Below are 16,970 nucleotides of genomic sequence, written 5' to 3'. Positions count from 1 at the left end.
TGGATAGTTTCCAGAACACCTGCTCTGGCTCTTCCCCAAACTTCCCTGCTGTCTTCTTGGAAAGTGCTGGCTCCCCATCCTCTTTGGAGAACTAACAAAGGAACATTCATTTTTAAATAATCTACCATTTTATCTTTATTACTCTCTGAAATAAAAATTTAAATATTAATTTTAAAGCAAAATTTGCTTAGGGCAAAAATTAAATAATAATACTCAAATAATATAAAGTGAAAGATCCCACCCTTTAAAAATTTCATGAGACTTTCTTGAAACTTGTTTCCTTTCCAAAATGACCTAAGCTTGGACGCCGTGAGAAATCAACTCAAAAAAGGTTTTGCCCGAACCACCCAAAGTTCTCCTATTCAGGAATTTAACTTTTCACTATAGTTGCCTCTCTCCATTAGACAATAAACCTTCCCAAACGCGGTTTTCTGGTCTCCACCAGGTGCTCGATCTCTGCCTCTCTGTGCCCTTCTCTCCCTTTCTCCCGCCCTTTACGCCCAACACGCGGCCACCCCCTCAGGGGAGGAGCCTCGCGCCCTCCCCAGCCAGAGCAGGGCCCCGCCCCCTGCGCTCTCCACCACCCCCCCCCCCCTCTCGGGGGCGGAGTCCCGCTCCACCGCACGCCCCGGCCGAACACCGGAGCCCTGCCCCCCTGGGGGAGGAGCCTGGCGCTACCCGGCCCCTCCCCGCCTCGGGATCTGGACCTGCTTCTCCCGGGGCTGTTCCGCGGGTAGAGCCGGGCGCACGCCTGCCTCTGTGTCCTCTGTCCTGTGCTCGGAAGCGGCGCCGCGGTCCTGGGGCGGGCTGAGGGGTGCGGGCCGCAGCCGGTGAGTTCCGCCGGCCGCCCCCGCCGTGGCCCGCGCCTGCGGGGAGGGAGGAGCAGGCCGGGACGGCGTAGGCCCCCTGCGCAGCGGTGCGCGGAGCCCCTGCGGCCGGAGTGCCCGGTTTTCCCGCGGCCTGCGCGGGGTGGTCACCAGCTACCTGCGAGACGACGCAGTTACCGATAGTTTTAGAAGCATCCTTTCCGGAATCCGCACCCGCGGCCCAATTTTTTGGTTGGTTTGTTTACCGCTGTGAGTCCCTGCATTTACCCCTGGGAGGTTGCCCTCCCCCCCCCCCCCCCCCCGTGCTCTTCAGCCCTGTCTCTGCGGCTGCCCATCTCCCTGCCTCACCCTGGGAGACTTAGGGAAAAGTAGCCATTTTAGAGCCACCCTCGGGGAGTGAGTGGTTTACCTCAAGAAGGGAGGACGCCCTGAAGCCCCTCTCCTCTGCCGATTTCGGCGTGGCGGCTACGAAGCCATTAACCAGCCTAACGGCGGTTAGCCTCTCTAAGGAGGGGCCTTGAGAGTAGGCAAGATGTCCCCATCAAATCTTTGTCCTTTCCCCTTCTGGTCCCTTCAGGCTATGTATGGCAGAGATAACTTGCTGCCCAGTTTTACCTCTCTATAAGTATACCTAAAAGAAATACGCCCCTGTGTCAAGAAATTTCAAAGGGTAAGTGCATTTCAGATGGACGCTTTTCCAGAAACTTCCTCCGTTGGAGATGGCCTGGGTACAGAGAGCTGGTTGAGGTTTAGGTCCGCTCCAGTCTGGCAGGTCTCCTTGCAATCCAGAACTTTTTGTCAGTAAAGCCTCTCCAGTATCTTGAAGGCTGATTAAGGGAAATAGCACTACTTTTTAGCGAATCTAAAGCACCATCAAATTTAAAATACACATTATTGAACGTGCTGCTAATTAAACTATGAGAAAGCTTGCATATAGTAAGAGGCATCCCCATTTTGGAAAACTTTAAATGTTTTTTAGAACTGCTGAAATACGATAGCTCCCACCATGCCAGGTACCTACGTAGTTCTTTGGGGTTTTGTCATAACTTACAGAGTCTTGTACAGGTGAGGAAATGGATGGTTAAGTAGTGTGCCCTGGTTAAGGGGAGGGGTGGGGTGGGGAGGGACTCCTAGCTGCAGGAAGCCTGGGTACAGGCCACTCAGACTCAAACATCTGAATGCTTATACGTAAACTCTGAGTGAACTTGGGTGATTGGGGGCAGAGAGAGATGGGGGTCACAGATAACCATGGATCAGGGTTAAGACAACCCCAGCTGTTTGCAGTTACCAGGAATAATTATCTGTAGTTAAGCTGGATGTGGCCTCTCCCTGCTCTGAACGAACATGACCCCCTGTCTGCACTTGTCATGGTTCTGAGCTCTGTATTTGTCATCACAAACACACAGAACCCCTACTAGTGAGGTGGTCCTGGGAAGACCACATCCACATCTGTGTCTCTGTGTCCCTTACAGCTTTCTCTTCCATCACCATTTCTCCCCTAAAAGTGGGGAGAGAAAGCAGCAGTGGGTTGGAATAATTGGTTTTGCTGAAGGGGGAGGACAGGGAAAGTGTGGAGAGGAGTCTGGGGCCCACAGTGCAGGCAAATTACCTAGGGCCAGCTCCCGTCCAAGCCGCCACAGGAGCAAAGTGGAGGCTCCCATGACGTGATGCCTAGCATGCTGTTGGTGTGTAAACAAGTTTGTTGCATGAAGAAAGGTGAGAGGGGCTGGAGAAGGAAACTGGGCCATTACTGGGGAACTGGCCCACACCCTGGCACAGCTTGTCCTTCTCTTTGATCTGACCCCTCTTCTCAGCCACACTCTCTTTTTGGCCATCTATACTCTTCAAGCTGGTGGCAAAACACAGGTGCTTGGAACTTGGCACCCATAAAAAATGCTAGAGAAAAGCTAGCTTCTTTTCCCCACTTCTGCCTGCAGGGATGCCAGAAGGACCATCTGTGAGGAAGTTCCACCACTTGGTCTCCCCCTTTGTGGGGCAGCAGGTGGTCAAGACAGGGGGCAGCAGTAAGAAGCTAAACCCTGCCAGCTTTCAGTCCCTGTGGCTCCTAGACAACCAGGTGAGTTGATTTGGGCTTGATACCTCACATAAATGGGCTGGCTCCATCAGCATGTCCTGTGACTCCCATAGAATTTATCTCTAGGAGCACCTGGGTGGCTCAGTTGGTTGTGTGTCCGACTTCGGCTCAGGTTATGATCTCGCGGTCTGTGAGTTCGAGCCCCACGTCAGGCTCTGCGCTGACAGCTAGGAGCCTGGAGCCTGCTTCCCATTCTCTCTCTCCGCCTCTCTCTCTGCCCCTCCCCTGCTCATGCTCTGTCTCTCTCTCTCTGTCGAAAATAAATAAACATTAAAAAAAAAAAAAAAAAAAAAGAATTTATCTCCAGACTTGCCATGCTGTCGCTTCCTTGAGCCCAAGACAGCCACGCTAAGACCCCATGCAGCCTCTCCTCTGAAAGAGCATGGCCTTCTGATCTAGATTCCGGTTGGCTCATCCTTGCCCTGAGCATAAGTCAGAATTGCCTCAAGGAGGGTCCCAGGGCTCCTGTGGTCTGACTTGTGGCTCTTCCTCTAGGCCTGCTTCTTACCCTGCCATAAATCTCACTTCCAATCATATTGAACTATCTGGAGCTCCTCTACCAATCCTTCTTGCTCAGGGTTTTGACATGCTGCTCCCCTGCTTGGGCAAGTCTTCCTTTTTTCCCCAAATCTGCCCCATTCCTATCCCTTCATGTGACCATGGTAATTCCTTATTTTCAGGATTCAGCCTTGCCATCACATCCTCTGAGAAGCCTGGCCTGCCTGCTCTAAAGCTGGGGAGAGACTTCTCTGTGCTTCCAGGCCCCCCCACCCTGAAAGGCGGGCGGGGGGGGGGTCCTCCAATTAAATTTGTTTTACTTGTTGAATAGAGGCGACAGATAAGTAGGTCAGGGCCTGTGCCCTCGTCAGTATTGTATGCCTAGCACTAAGCTGAGTGCCTGCTCTTAGGAGGCATATATATGGTAATTACCTGTAGAAAAAATAAATTAGCTCTGGTGTTTAGCTGTGTGCTCCTAAGCAAATTGCTTAATCTCTTAGCTCTAGTTTCTGCAATCGTAAAATGGGGATAAATCACTTACCAGTTAAAATTGTTTTAAACCGACTTTATGCCTGGCACAGATAGGTGTTCCATAAATGCTAATTCTCTTTTTTCCACCTTACCCTTCACACACCCCCCTCAGGTTATAAAACCATTCTTGGTTAGAACTGAAAGAGGTCTTCTAGAGCTTCATGTATATTTTCAACGTTTGGAGATGGGGGCTCAGAGAGGTAGAACTCTCAACCCAAGTTGACATAGCTACCTGGAAGCCAGGTCCCCTGACTTCCAGGTCTGTGCTCCTCCCACGGGAGCCTTTGGACTCTTTGACCAGATGCTACACTGCAAGGTTTGCAGGGGCAGGATTATATCCTTTCACCTCTGGATCACTAGCACTTAGCCTGTGCCCGCCACAGAACTAGCTCTCTGAGAATATATATGAAATGGCTGAGTGGACTGAAGAATGTGTGGAAAAGGAAATCTTGAGACGGAGCTGGGAGCCAGTTTTCTAGAAAACCAAGGTAGAAATTGGGTGTTGTGGAAGCCTGAGAACCCTGCGGGACATGGCCTTGGGGAACAGCCTGGCATGTGGGTGGTAAGTTCTCATCACTGCACTTCCTTCTCTGCACGTCTCCCTCCTAAGGGTCCAGGAGTCGAATTTGGAAAGTAAGACCTGGATGGACGACAGAGGAAACTGTTAGGTAACAGTGAACAGGAAGGAGAAGAGCATATGATTAAGCCCCATTTGAGGGCCTCAACAGAGAAGAAGTCCTTGGGGCCTAGAGTAAAAGACTTCATGAAGGAGGTGGGATTTGAGTTGGACCTTGAAGGATGTAGGAATTTCGATGGACCAAAAGGAAAAGAAGGGCATTTCAGGTTTCTGAAGCAGTTACAGACAGGAATGAGCACAGTGGGCTGATGAAGCAGGGAAAAGATTGGCCCCACTCTGTGCCACCTGTTTTTCTGGCATGTCACTTTCCCTGTCTTTCCTTGTTGGTTCTCCAGTTTCTATATCTGGAATTGTGTTTGATGACTCATGACAGATTCAGAAGAACAGCTTATTCATGTCTGGAGGTTTCTCCCTGCCACCCCCCGCCCCCCGCTTCCCCCTTCACTTCCTTGACATAATGGGAAGTCTAGAGGAGGCAGTCCAGAGTGGTATGGGAACAACACAAGATCATTAGGCATCAGGTTCTCTGCTTTCCCCTCCCTGGGGTGTGACCCTCATCCTCATGATGATAACATGGCTGCTGGAATTCCAGCCATTACATTCTAGGCAGGAAGAAAGGAATAGGGCAGAAGGGACCTGAAAGCTGCTTGTTCACCTGTTTTATTTTACTATTTTTTTTTAAGTTTATTTATTTTGAGAGAGAGAGTGGGGGAGGAGCAGAGAGAGGAGAGAGAGAATCCCAAGCAGGCCCCCTCACTAACAGTGCGGTGCCTGATGCAGGGCTCCATCCCACAAACTGAGATCATGACCTGAGCTGAAACCAAGAGTCAGACATTTAACTGACTGAGACACCCAGGCTCTCCATGGTTCTCCTGATTTAAAGAGCTTTTCTGGAAACCACATTTGACCACTCCTGCATATGTATCACTGGCTGCCCCATCTCTAAGGGAGTCTGGGAGACAGATTTTTAGCTGATAATATTGAGGTTCCCATAATTCAGCAGGTTTGTCAGTAGGGAAGAGGAGAGAGGGAGCTTGGGAGGCAGTCAACAGTCTCCCTACACCAGGTTCCGTATCTTTGTTCTTCCCTCTCATTTTGCAAAGCACACTCCAGGAGCTGCCTGAGAAAGAGTGCATGGGGGATAAGTATTGAGTCCTTACATGGCTGTTAATGTTTCTATTCCATCCTTTTTGGGTGGAGTGGGAGATCTAATCCAACCCCCTTACATACTTAGACTTTTAACCAATCCTCTAATTAAAAAAAATCTGTAGCAGCCTTACTGAGATATAATTGACATAACATACAATTCAGCCATTTAAAATGTGCAATTTGGTAGTGTTTAGTATCTTCACATAGTTTTACAACCATCACCACAATTGATTTGAGAACATTATCATCTCCCCAGGAAGAAACCCTGTGCCTGTTAGCAGTCACTCCCCATTTCACCCCAACTTTCCACACCTAGCCCTAAACAACCATTAATCTATTCTCTGTTTCCTTTTTTTTAAACATTTCACATATTTGGAATCATGCAACATGTATTCTTTTGTGACTGCTTTTACTGAGCATAATGTTTTCAAGGTTCATCCATGTTGTAGCATGTGTCAAGAATTTCCTTTTGAAATAATGAGTTTCCAGAGGGAAAGAGTGGAGACTTACTCATCTGTATGCCCCTCAGAGCCTAGTGCACTGCCTGGCACATTGTGTAAGTTCAATTAATGGTCAGTTAATTGAAGTAACAACAATTTCACAGGAATTTAAAAGAGGGACAGTAGAAATTGCCAACAGTGTCTTGACCTAGGCATTTTTTGACCTGATGAATGTTGTGATCCTCAGGGGCATTTCACAGATACAGCATTATACCAACATTGGTGAATTTTCATCAAGAGGGTGTTTTCTGGAACAAAGCCTGTTTTTGCCCACTTAATTCTTGCTCACTTTTTTATGTAGCTCAGTTAAAGCTGTTTCTAATATGTGGCAGCAAACTGCCGTGCTCAGACTTGCAGATGAGTTATTCTGGAATTATTTAGAAAGGTAATGCCCTCTTTTAGGGAGAGGATTTCGAAGAACTACAGTTATAATGTGTATACTCACTGACAAATTGGAGATGACATCAGAACTGTGTGATCTCTAAGTACGTACTTTGGGTGGCTGAAAAAGCGACATAGGCGATTCCATTATTGATGCCAGGTGTTTTGGTTTTGCCTGAATTTCAAATCATGCAGATCTGGCTCATCCTGGAATCTGGACATGCATATCACATACTAGGGCTAGCAATATGAAAATAGAATATGAAGCAGCTGGAACATTCTTTTACATACGTTTCCCTTTCTCCTCTTTTACTGAAATCATTTTCATTGGGATGAGGTGAATTCTTATTACATTTTATATACATTTTATGGTTTGATTCATGGATCAGTTTTTGTTGATCGATACTCAATTTTTATTGATTATAGTTTTTTATTGTGAGTTCTCTTGTGGTTTCTTCTGAATCCAATTTCAGTGAGCTGAGAAGTACCAATTTTTACAATGTGTAAAATACATTGTATATTTAGAGTGTACACAATACTTTAGCTGCTGTCAATTTGTGTGGTGTGTGTGCTGGTTATTTCTAACAAAGAAAGGTATTAATTAAATACAAGAATGACAGTTTGCATTTACTTCTTAGCCAATCTGTGAAAGCATTTCCCCTCAGGAATTCTAGGGTGGTCCTGCTGTATAGCATGGATCTGTGTCATTGCTAATCTAAGTCTTCTGCTTTCAATCACTTTGAAAACTGTGTGCTAACTGCCCACACCACTTGAGTGGAGAGCAAAAGGCAAGTACAAAACATTCAACTTGGGAGAGCTTCATGGAAGAGGCAAAAAGGGATAAATTTGCATTCAGAGAGATACCTGCATACCCCTTTTCTCGTCTTCCCTTCTTTGGGGCTGTAAGCCTGTCCCAGTCCATTCAGACTACTTTAGCAGAATACCACAGATGAGGTGACTTATCAACCACAGAAATTCATCTCTCACAGTTCCAGAGGCTGGAAATCCAAGATCAGACAGCCTGGCGTCTTGGGTGTCTGGCGAGGGCCTGCTTCCTGGTTCATAGACCGCCACCTTCTTGCTGTCCTCCCTGGTGGAAGGGGTATGGGAGCTCTCTGGGGTCTCTTTTAAGGGCACTAATCCCATTCATGAAGACTTCACTCTCATGACCTAATTATCTCCCAGAGGCCTCACTTCCAGATACCATCACACTGTGGGTTAAGTTTGACTGTACAAATGTGGGGAGAACACAACTCCATAGCAAAGGCTTAGATCACTTTCATTTTTTTCAGGTCCATGGAAAGAAATTATTCCTTAGATTTGATCCAGATGAAGAACTTGGGTCCCTTGGCAACAACTCACTACCGGAGCCTCTGCAGGAAGGAGTGAAGAAGGAAGAGGCTGAGGACCAAAAGCAGGCCTTGAAGCCCAGCAGCCGGGAAATCAACCGGTCCTCTCAGTCCCTGGAGTGTGTTGTTCCCAGTGGAGACAACGGTTTGGAGTGTTTGCGGGGAGACACTCCCGCAGAAGGTGCTGAGAGGTGGCTGCAGGTCAGCTTTGGTTTATTTGGCAGCATTTGGATGAACGAGTTCTCCAGAGCGAAGAAAGCAAACAAGAGGGGTGACTGGAGGGACCCCATTCCAAGGTAATGGAGTGGTTGAGTGGGCTGTGGGCTGTGGCTCTGCAGTGTTTAACACAACGCCCCCGTGCAGGCTTGGGGCTAGGCTCTGTGGGCTCACTCACATGGCTATCCTCCCTGCTCTCCAGCTGCACACTTCCTAGGAGAGAGAAGACACTTCTGTGTCTACCCATAGTAGACAGCAGTCTGTGGTCTGTACTCAGAGAGAGGAGGAAACATACTGGGGCAGCTTAGAAAAAAGAACTTTCCCCACAGGCATGGCTCCTGAAGGTGGATGGCTCTGAAGGACATTTTATGGCTTGACTAGTGCACTGTGAGAGCAATGCCTTGGTGTGTAAGTCTCTGTCCATTTCCAGGATTATTTCCTTAGTACAGATTCCCAAAGGAGTCTTTGCTGGTCACGGAGAACGCACATTCTCATGGCCTTGCAGAAGTGCTCACACTTGGCTGGATTCTTTTATATTTATATATATGTGTATATGTATATATAAAGCTTATAGATATATAGATCTGTAGATATGATCTATAGATATATAGATCTGTAGATATGATCTATAGATATAGCATGTATATATTATACATTTTTTTCCATGGGGGTAAAATATGTTGGTCAGAGTTTAATGGATAATTTGTCCTGAGACCTTGAAAACTTACAAATCAGGGGTGCCTGGGTGGCTCAGTCGGTTAAGCGTCCGACTTCAGCTCAGGTGACGATCTCACGGTCCGTGAGTTCAAGCCCCGTGTCGGGCTCTGGGCTGATGGCTCAGAGCCTGGAGCCTGCTTCCGATTCTGTGTCTCCCTCTCTTTCTGTCCCTCCCCCGTTCATGCTCTGTCTCTCTCTGTCTCAAAAATAAATACACGTTAAAAACAAAGAAATTTAAAAAAGAAAAAAAGAAAACTTACAAATCAGAATGCACATCTCAGCACTGTGGGAAGGGACAACCAGGTAGTCCTGAGGCTGAGGCTGAAGCCCCTGTGCACTCTCAGAAGACAGATAGTGAAGATTAAGTTTACTCTTATTATGATGCCCTTACTTTATACAAGTCTCAATATTTTAAGCCACACAGTATGTGCACAATCGCAGATAATGGCGGGGAAAATAACGCCACTAAATAAATTCGCAACAAAAGATTTCATGTGTCTGTTTGCCATCTGGATGTCTTCTTTGGAAAAGGGTCTATTCATGACTCCTGCCCATTTCTTCACTGGATTATTTGTGTGTGTGTGTGTGGGGGGGGGAGTTGAGTTTGATAAATTCTTTATAGAATTTGAATACAACCCTTTATCTGATATGTCATTTGCCAATATCTTCTCCCATTCCATTGGTTACCTTTTAGTTTTGCTGATTGTTTTCTTCACTGTGCAGAAGTTTTTTATCTTGATGAGGTCCCAATAGTTCATTTTTGCTTTTGCTTCCCTTGCCTCTGGAGACATGTCAAGTAAGAAGTTGCTGCAGCTGAGGTCAAAGAGGTTGCTGCCTGTGTTCTCCTCTAGGATTTTGATGGTTTCCTGTCTCACATTTAGGTCTTTCACCCATTTTGAGTTTATTTTTGTGTATCGTGTAAGAAAGTGGTTCAGTTTCATTCTTCTGCATGTTGCTACCCAGTTTTCCCAACACCATTTGCTAAAGAGGCTGTCTTTTTTCCATTGGATATTCTTTCCTGCTTTGTTGAAGATGAGTTGGCCATACATTTGTGGGTCCATTTTTGGATTCTCTGTTCTGTTCCATTAATAAACATATTTGCTTTTGTGCCAGTACATAGTCTTGATGATTACAGCTTTTTGTAATACAGCTTGAAGTCGGAATTGTGATGCCTCCAAGCTTTGGTTTTCTTTTTCAACATTACTTTGGCTATTCGGGGTCTTTTTATTTATTTATTTTGAGAGATAGATTGAGATTGTGCACAGGGGAGGGTCAGAGAGAGGGAGAGAGAGAATCCCAAGCAGGCTCCAATGCTGTCAGCACAGAGCCGGGGCTCGATCCCACAAACCATGAGACCATGACCTGAGGTAAAATCAAGAGTCAGATGCTTAACTGACTGAGCCACCAGCACCCCAGGGGTCTTTTCTTTAAATCTTCTCTTGCCAAGTTATATCTGTTTTTTTTATTCTTCATGTTTTATATTTTCCTTTGTCCCCCACCCTACTCTTTTTCTTAATTAGGCTTACCAGAGTTTTATCAACTTTGTTCATCTTTCAAATAAATAATACTAGTTTTATATACTCTATAAGGGAAGAGTGTCTACTCATTTTCCAAATGTTTGAGTGGGGTCATCATTTTGTTGTCATTTTATTACTGGATTCTGATCAGGACAGTCAGCCTGTAAATTTTCTACTTTAGGCATCTGTTAAGATCTGTAGCCAAACACATCATTGATCTTTGCTTACATTTTTATGTACATAAATGAAGATCAAAGTAAAACATTATCAAACTGTTAAGAACAAGTTATTGCTTTGAAAACTCAAATTTTCTCTATCCTTGCTTATTTTTTTTATTTAATATGCCAAATGTGGGAAGAAGAGTGTTAAAATCCTCTAGGGTGATTGTGGTTTTATAAAGTTTCTCCTTGTCTTTCTAGTGTGTTTATGTGTTTGCTGCCCTGTTGTTCAAGGCATCAAAGTCTCTGACTCTCATAGGTTCTTTGCAGCTTTATTATTAAATAATAACATACATTCTATTTGCCTTTAATCTTGAATTCTGCCTTTCCTGATGTGAATAATGCTACTCTGGTTGGCCCCCCATTTGGTCTTTTTCCACTTAGTTATAGGCATGCTTTTTCATTGATGTTAGGTATGTTTCTTATAAACAGTGAACATCTGGCTTTCATATCTATTTCTTTTTAAGTTGACTTATTTATTTTGAGAGAGAGAGAGCATGCAGGGGAGGGGCAGAGAGAGAAGGAGAGAGAATCCCAAGCAGGCTCCACACCCCAGCAGCCCAGAGCCCGACACGGGGCTCCAACCCACGAACCACGAGATCATGACCTGAACCAAAACCAAGAATCAGATGTTCAACTGACTGAGCCACCCAGGTGCCCCGGCTTTGGTATCTCTTTAAAGTCAAACCGAAACTGTGTTTTGGAATGGGGTAGCTGCAGTATTTGGATTTCTTCCATTTGCCATTTTATTTTATCTTGTTTCTTTCCTTCTGTTGGATTTTTCAAGGTTTTTTTTTCCTCTTTTTAACTCCTTGTTAATTTGTAAGTGCTTCTGTTCATCTCCTTTCTATTGCTAATAATCTTGACTTTAAATTAGGCCTGTGATTTTTCTTAGCTAATAATGACTGCGTTTTTAATAACATTAAGTGAATGACACCTGTCCCTTATTATTGAAACTGGTTTTTTGCTCACTCTCCTTCATCCTTCTGAGAGGAGACCTTTAAAATGTTTCTACTTCACTGCTGCTTTTGTGTCATATCCACCCTATCTCCTGCGTTTGCTGAGATCGTTTAGAACCTTAGTTCCAGATTGTTAACTATATAATAGTATTAATTATGTGTAGGTAAATTAATATTAAAAACACATGAACATGGGTATCTTCTGATTCAAGAATGCCTTCCTAACACATTACAATTCTCCGGTGTGCTACTGTAGTGTCCGCTTAGATCTCACAATAAATATTACACAACCCACTGCTGACCCTTATGACCTCCCCTTTTCATCTCCCCTTGGCTTGAGGTCCCTGCTGCTCTCATCCCATTGGACAGTTAGTCTTCCTTGAGTAGTTAACCTCAGTTGCTATGGTAGATGTGTCTCTGAGTCCTCTTCCTCTGAAGTTGTCCCTTTACTTCCACATAAGGTGCCAGCTACGTCAGATATGTGGATATTCCCTTTCAGATGTGGAGTCCGGTTGCGTCTGATTATCTGCCCTCACAAAGTAACCCATTGTTTCTTTATCAGAGTTCCTAAAGTTTCTCCTCTGTCCTTGGAATTCAGGAAGCCCCTGGGAGTACGTGTGGGTATGGATTTCTCAGTAAATCTTGCCTGGACTGGGAGTGGTACCTCTTTAGCATTCATTTCTGTCCTTCTTAACGAACTGTGTTTTGTGCAGGTAGCCACACCTGCTGGGCTTTAAGACTTTTCTGTGTGTTCCACATTGTCTTCAGTGAACATGTATTGCTATGATCAGAGAAATGAAGCGATACAGATGTCTTCTTTTAATCACCGCATTTAGCCCTGAGATTTTTCTGATGCTGGCAGAGCCATCCCTTTTCTCTTTTGGGATCTTAGCTTCCCTGGGTTAATCTTTTTTTTTTTTTTTTTTTTTTTTTTTTTTTGTTAATGTTTATTTCTGAGACAGAGAGAGACAGAGCATGAGTGGGGGAGGGGCAGAGAGAGGGAGACACAGAATCCGGAACAGGCTCCAGGCTCTGAGCCGTCAGCACAGAGCCTGATGCGGGGCTCAAACCCACAAACCACGAGATCATGACGTGAGCCGAAGTCATTCACTCAACCGACTGAGCCATCCTGGTGCCCCATGGGTTAATCTTGACTGTGGAGTGGGAGCACTATGAACGTCTGGCCTGACTCTCGAGTGGGAACTGTGTGTATGCGTGCCCTGAACTGTATGGACTTACGATCTTTTCTTTCTTCCCAGGTTGGTCCTGTACTTTGGCGGTGGCGGCTTCCTGGCATTTTATAATTGTCAGATGGCTTGGAGCCCTTCCCCGGTGGTCATACCCGCTTCTGACATCTTGTCCGAGAAGTTCCATCGAGCACGAGCCTTGGAAGCTCTGAGCCAGGAGCAGCCTGTCTGCTATACACTGCTGGACCAAAGATACTTCTCTGGTTTAGGTATGACTGATGGGAGAGGGAGGACACCACCCGCCCCCCCTCCCCCCCCCCCCCCCCCCCGGCCGAAGCATGCCAGTACTGCTGGTCTTGAGGCGGTCATTTAATCTCTTCAGCTTCACTTCCCTCATCTTTAAACTGAGGGAGTTAGATTAGGCAATTTCTAGCTTCTCTCCTAGCTGAAGAATTCGTATCCTAATTATATTATAAGCTGGAGTCTGCCGGTGGCCACAGTCCAGTGTAACTTCCTAAGGGGCAGGAGCCCTGTCTTCTTCCTCCTTGAACACTCCACTGCCTGGTGCGGTGCCTGGCACGCGGCAGGTACTCGATCACCTGATCGGTGTCTGCTGGGAACTGAGAGCTGTACAGTTTGCTGAGGGAGAGCACCGCGTTCGCTGGTGGGGCCTCTCTTGGGCAGGTGGAGCTGCCTGCTGGCCAAAGCACACAAGCCTCAGGCCTCCTCTGGGAGCTTAAAAGACATGACCGAGGAAGCAGGTTCCCTCTCTCTGTGCAAGGGTCATGAGCAATGAAACTGTGAGCGTTTTGAGGCGGGGAGAGCTGAGCACTGTGAAAACTAGAACAGCCTGAACTAGAAAAACTTACTGCTCTTCCTGCTTCAGCAGAAGAATAAGTGCACCTGTGATTGGCTGCTGAGACAATTGAGCGAGCCGGTGATGACAAAATCACCTCAACACCTCGTGTTGCCTGCCGCAGCCACAGCTCACCTCATGAACAGGGAGGAGCCCCAGGGGCTCACCAGACAGCGGCCTCGCATTTTCACAGTAAGACTGTGGGAGTCCCTGGCCCTGAGGAATAAAGAGACCCTTACGAGTAGCCTTTGGGATATTTATAGCGGGAGCTAATGCTCTACTAACTAGTCATTATTACTAACCACAGTAATAACAGCCAACATTTTTTCAAGTGACTCTAATATGCCAGGCACGTGCTTTCATTCTTACTGTTTCTCTGTAGGATAGTTACTTATTACTTTTCCCTTTATTCAGATGAAGCAACTAAAGCAGAGGACACATTGCAGATAAATGGTACAGCTGAGCCGTGAAACCGGTTTGCCAGTGAATTGGTCATCCATCCAATCCACACATGCTGAACACTTGCCTTCCGCCACGCTCAGCTTCCCCTCTTAAGGAGGTTATTAATGGCCCGGTAGGCATGGACTCAGGTCACCACAACTTAAGACAGATTGTGGCAAATGCCTAGTAGAGATTAAAGAAAGTGCGCTGCTGGAACATTTTGAAGAGAATCAGTTAACTGATTCTGGAAGGAGGGCTCAAGGCTGACTTCAGAGAATGTGGCAGCAGTAGAAAAATAATGAAATAATATCTCTTAAACACTTTCTACCTCAGGCATTATGCTTGACATTTTAAATAATAACAGCTAACATTTATTGAGTATTTTCTGTGTACCAGCCACAGTGCTCGGCATTTGTGCTTGTGTGTGTGAGAGAGAGAGAGAAAGAGAGAATTCTCATTTACTGCTCACAAAAGCAGGTAACCAAGCCCCATTTTACAGCTGAGGAAAGTGAAGCTTACAGAAGTTAAGGAACTTGCCAGAGTTACATAGCTAGGATCTGGTTGAGCAGGGGTTCAAAGGCAGATGGTCAGGTTCCATAGCCTGTTTTGGTAACCTCTTTGCTGTAACATGGACCATGCCTAAGTCTACTTCATTCCGTCTTCACAGCAACCTTAAAGGTAAGTATTAGCAAACCCGCTTGGCAGACAGGAAGTTGACTCAGGATATGTGACTTGCCCAAGAGCCTCCAGTCCATGGTAGAGCTTGCTCCAGATTTCCTGGAGGAGCCCCCTGCCGCCGTCCGACCAGCTTCAGTTTGCTCTGCTAACTTTGCGGACCGGGCTCCTCATGGATGTGTTCTTTTTCCTTCCCTTGCCCTCTCCCTGCCTCCTCCCAGGGAACATCATTAAGAACGAAGCCTTGTACAGAGCTGGGATCCATCCCCTTTCTCTTGGTTCCCTCCTCAGTCCTCCACATCTGGAGGCCCTGGTGGATCACGTGGTGGAGTTCAGTGCCGCCTGGCTTCGGGGCAAGTTCCAGGGCAAACAGCAGCACACGCAGGTCTACCAGAAGGAGCAGTGCCCCGTTGGGCACCAGGTTATGAAAGAGGCATTTGGGCCTCCAGGCGGCTTCCAGAGGCTCACCTGGTGGTGCCCGCAGTGCCAGCCCAGGCTGCCACCTGATGAGCAAGAGCAGGGCCAGCTCTCCTAAGGCTCTCTAGCCCCTTCTTCATAACACTTTGCCCTGCAGGGGCTGATTCCTGAGTGTCAGGAAAACGGGCACTGTCAGTATTTGGGACTGGGCACAGGAAGTAGAGGGCAGCGTGGGTCGGGGGGGGGGGGGGGGGTGTCAGTACCATTGCTGTCCATCTCTCTGGTGTTCTAAGGCACTTTCTACAGGGTTAGATTTTTTTCTTTTCTCTAGTTTTGGTTAATTCTTCTTATCTAATTCTGCCATTGTGAAAGATGAGAAAACTCATGACAACGGTAAAGGGAGAAACCTCCCAGTGGGGCATTGAAAGTGATAGCATATGGAGAACAGCTATGCCTCCACATTGCTTTGCAGGCCTTTGGTTTTGTTTTTGAAAGCTTGGTTGGTTTTCAGGCCTTCCATTTGGAAAAAGGAGTTGTCTCTCTTTGTTCCCCTAGAGGGATCCAGGGATGAGGATGCAGTAGCACATGAGGGTAGTGACCCACCTGGATCCTTTCCTGTGGGATGGAGACCCCAAGAGAAGGGTGGGAGGAAGAGAGGGACCGGGAATTGGCCACCTTCCTGCCATGCCCAGTGGGCTTAAGAGAAAAGCTGCTTATTTCCTCCTTAAGGTGTTGATATGTTGAACAGTGCAGGAATCGAGGATTGTAGAGACATGTTGTCAGGTTGTTAGCAACATGTCCAAGAAACGAGGACAGTGACGTGAAAATAAAGCTCTTTGTTCTTTTCCGTTGTTGTCTTTATTTGGTAGTCAGGGCTCTTAGGCTGTAAATACCTGAGCTCTCGTGAAGGCGGCTGTGTAGGACTGGCTGAGTTGGTCCGACGGGTCCACTGAAAAGGAGCAGGGCAGGGAGGGGGTGAATACACACCTGCTTTTCTGCCCGTAGGTGTGCTGCATTGCCATGAAACGTGGCAGAGCACAGATGGATTTACTTCCATTGTACCAACCTCTGGCCTGTAGAAGATAGTGATTTGCATGAGCAAAATGGGAAAATGGTAAATATTTTAAGGCTTTCCTTTACATTCATCTCTTATGTCATCAAGAGTTGTTAACACTGGGGAAAGCCACTTTATGGCAGACCTGTAACCCATAGCACAGTTAACATATACTGAGTACTTTATGAGGAAAGCTATTAGCCCAGTTATTGCCATATAATCTGCAAAAAAACCTTTCGTGGAGATAAGTACTCACTGTTACAGTCTTTGTTTTATAGATGAGGAAACAGAACTCTAGACTAGAGGCTGAGGAAGTTGCTTAAGATCACACAGTTAACAGAGTTCAAGGGCACACACATATCACTCACAACTTTGTGGTTCCTTCTGTACAGGCCTCTATAACTGTGCCCCCGTACTGACCCAGGTGATGACTGACATCATTAGGGGTATGTCCCTGAAAGTAGCCAAGTTTTCTTCGATGCAGCACCTCTGAAAATATGACCTTAGGAAGAAGCATCACCCCTGATGTCTCGCAAATGAAGGGTTCTGTCATCAGATAATGCCTTATTCCCCTTGTGGTGATTTGTGGAGCTCATAAAAGGCTCCCAGAAATTCTGCAAGAAGCAAAGTGCTCTTACTTTGCTCTGCCCACTGTTTCCAAACCTTATTTTACCATGAGACCCATTTCACCTTTACTCCTCCTTGGAACAGAGTGTGGAAAAGGCAAACTTCTGCAAGCACCATTT

At 46.4% G+C, this 16,970-nt stretch overlaps 1 protein-coding gene across 4 annotated transcripts; it reads left to right on the top strand.

Annotated features, from left to right (window-relative positions):
• Nucleotides 1-649: 649 nt before the first annotated feature.
• Nucleotides 650-16,017, top strand: NEIL2 (nei like DNA glycosylase 2). Of its 4 annotated transcripts, none has more exons than XM_049631370.1 (5): nt 650-830; nt 2,765-2,904; nt 7,911-8,263; nt 12,854-13,050; nt 14,975-16,017. In XM_049631370.1, exons 2-5 carry the CDS (start codon nt 2,767-2,769, stop codon nt 15,286-15,288), a joined length of 1,002 nt encoding a protein of 333 aa, XP_049487327.1. In that variant the 5' UTR covers nt 650-830; nt 2,765-2,766; the 3' UTR covers nt 15,289-16,017. The 4 variants fall into 4 exon arrangements, with proteins under 4 accessions (XP_049487327.1, XP_049487326.1, XP_049487325.1 ...); XM_049631369.1 differs by having other exon boundaries at nt 650-1,076; XM_049631368.1 differs by having other exon boundaries at nt 651-1,058.
• The last annotated feature ends 953 nt before the right edge of the window (nt 16,018-16,970 follow it).

Source organism: Panthera uncia, chromosome B1 (assembly GCF_023721935.1).
Source record: "Panthera uncia isolate 11264 chromosome B1, Puncia_PCG_1.0, whole genome shotgun sequence".
NCBI classification, from domain to species: domain Eukaryota; kingdom Metazoa; phylum Chordata; class Mammalia; order Carnivora; family Felidae; genus Panthera; species Panthera uncia.
This window is presented reverse-complemented; position numbering and strand designations above follow the sequence as displayed.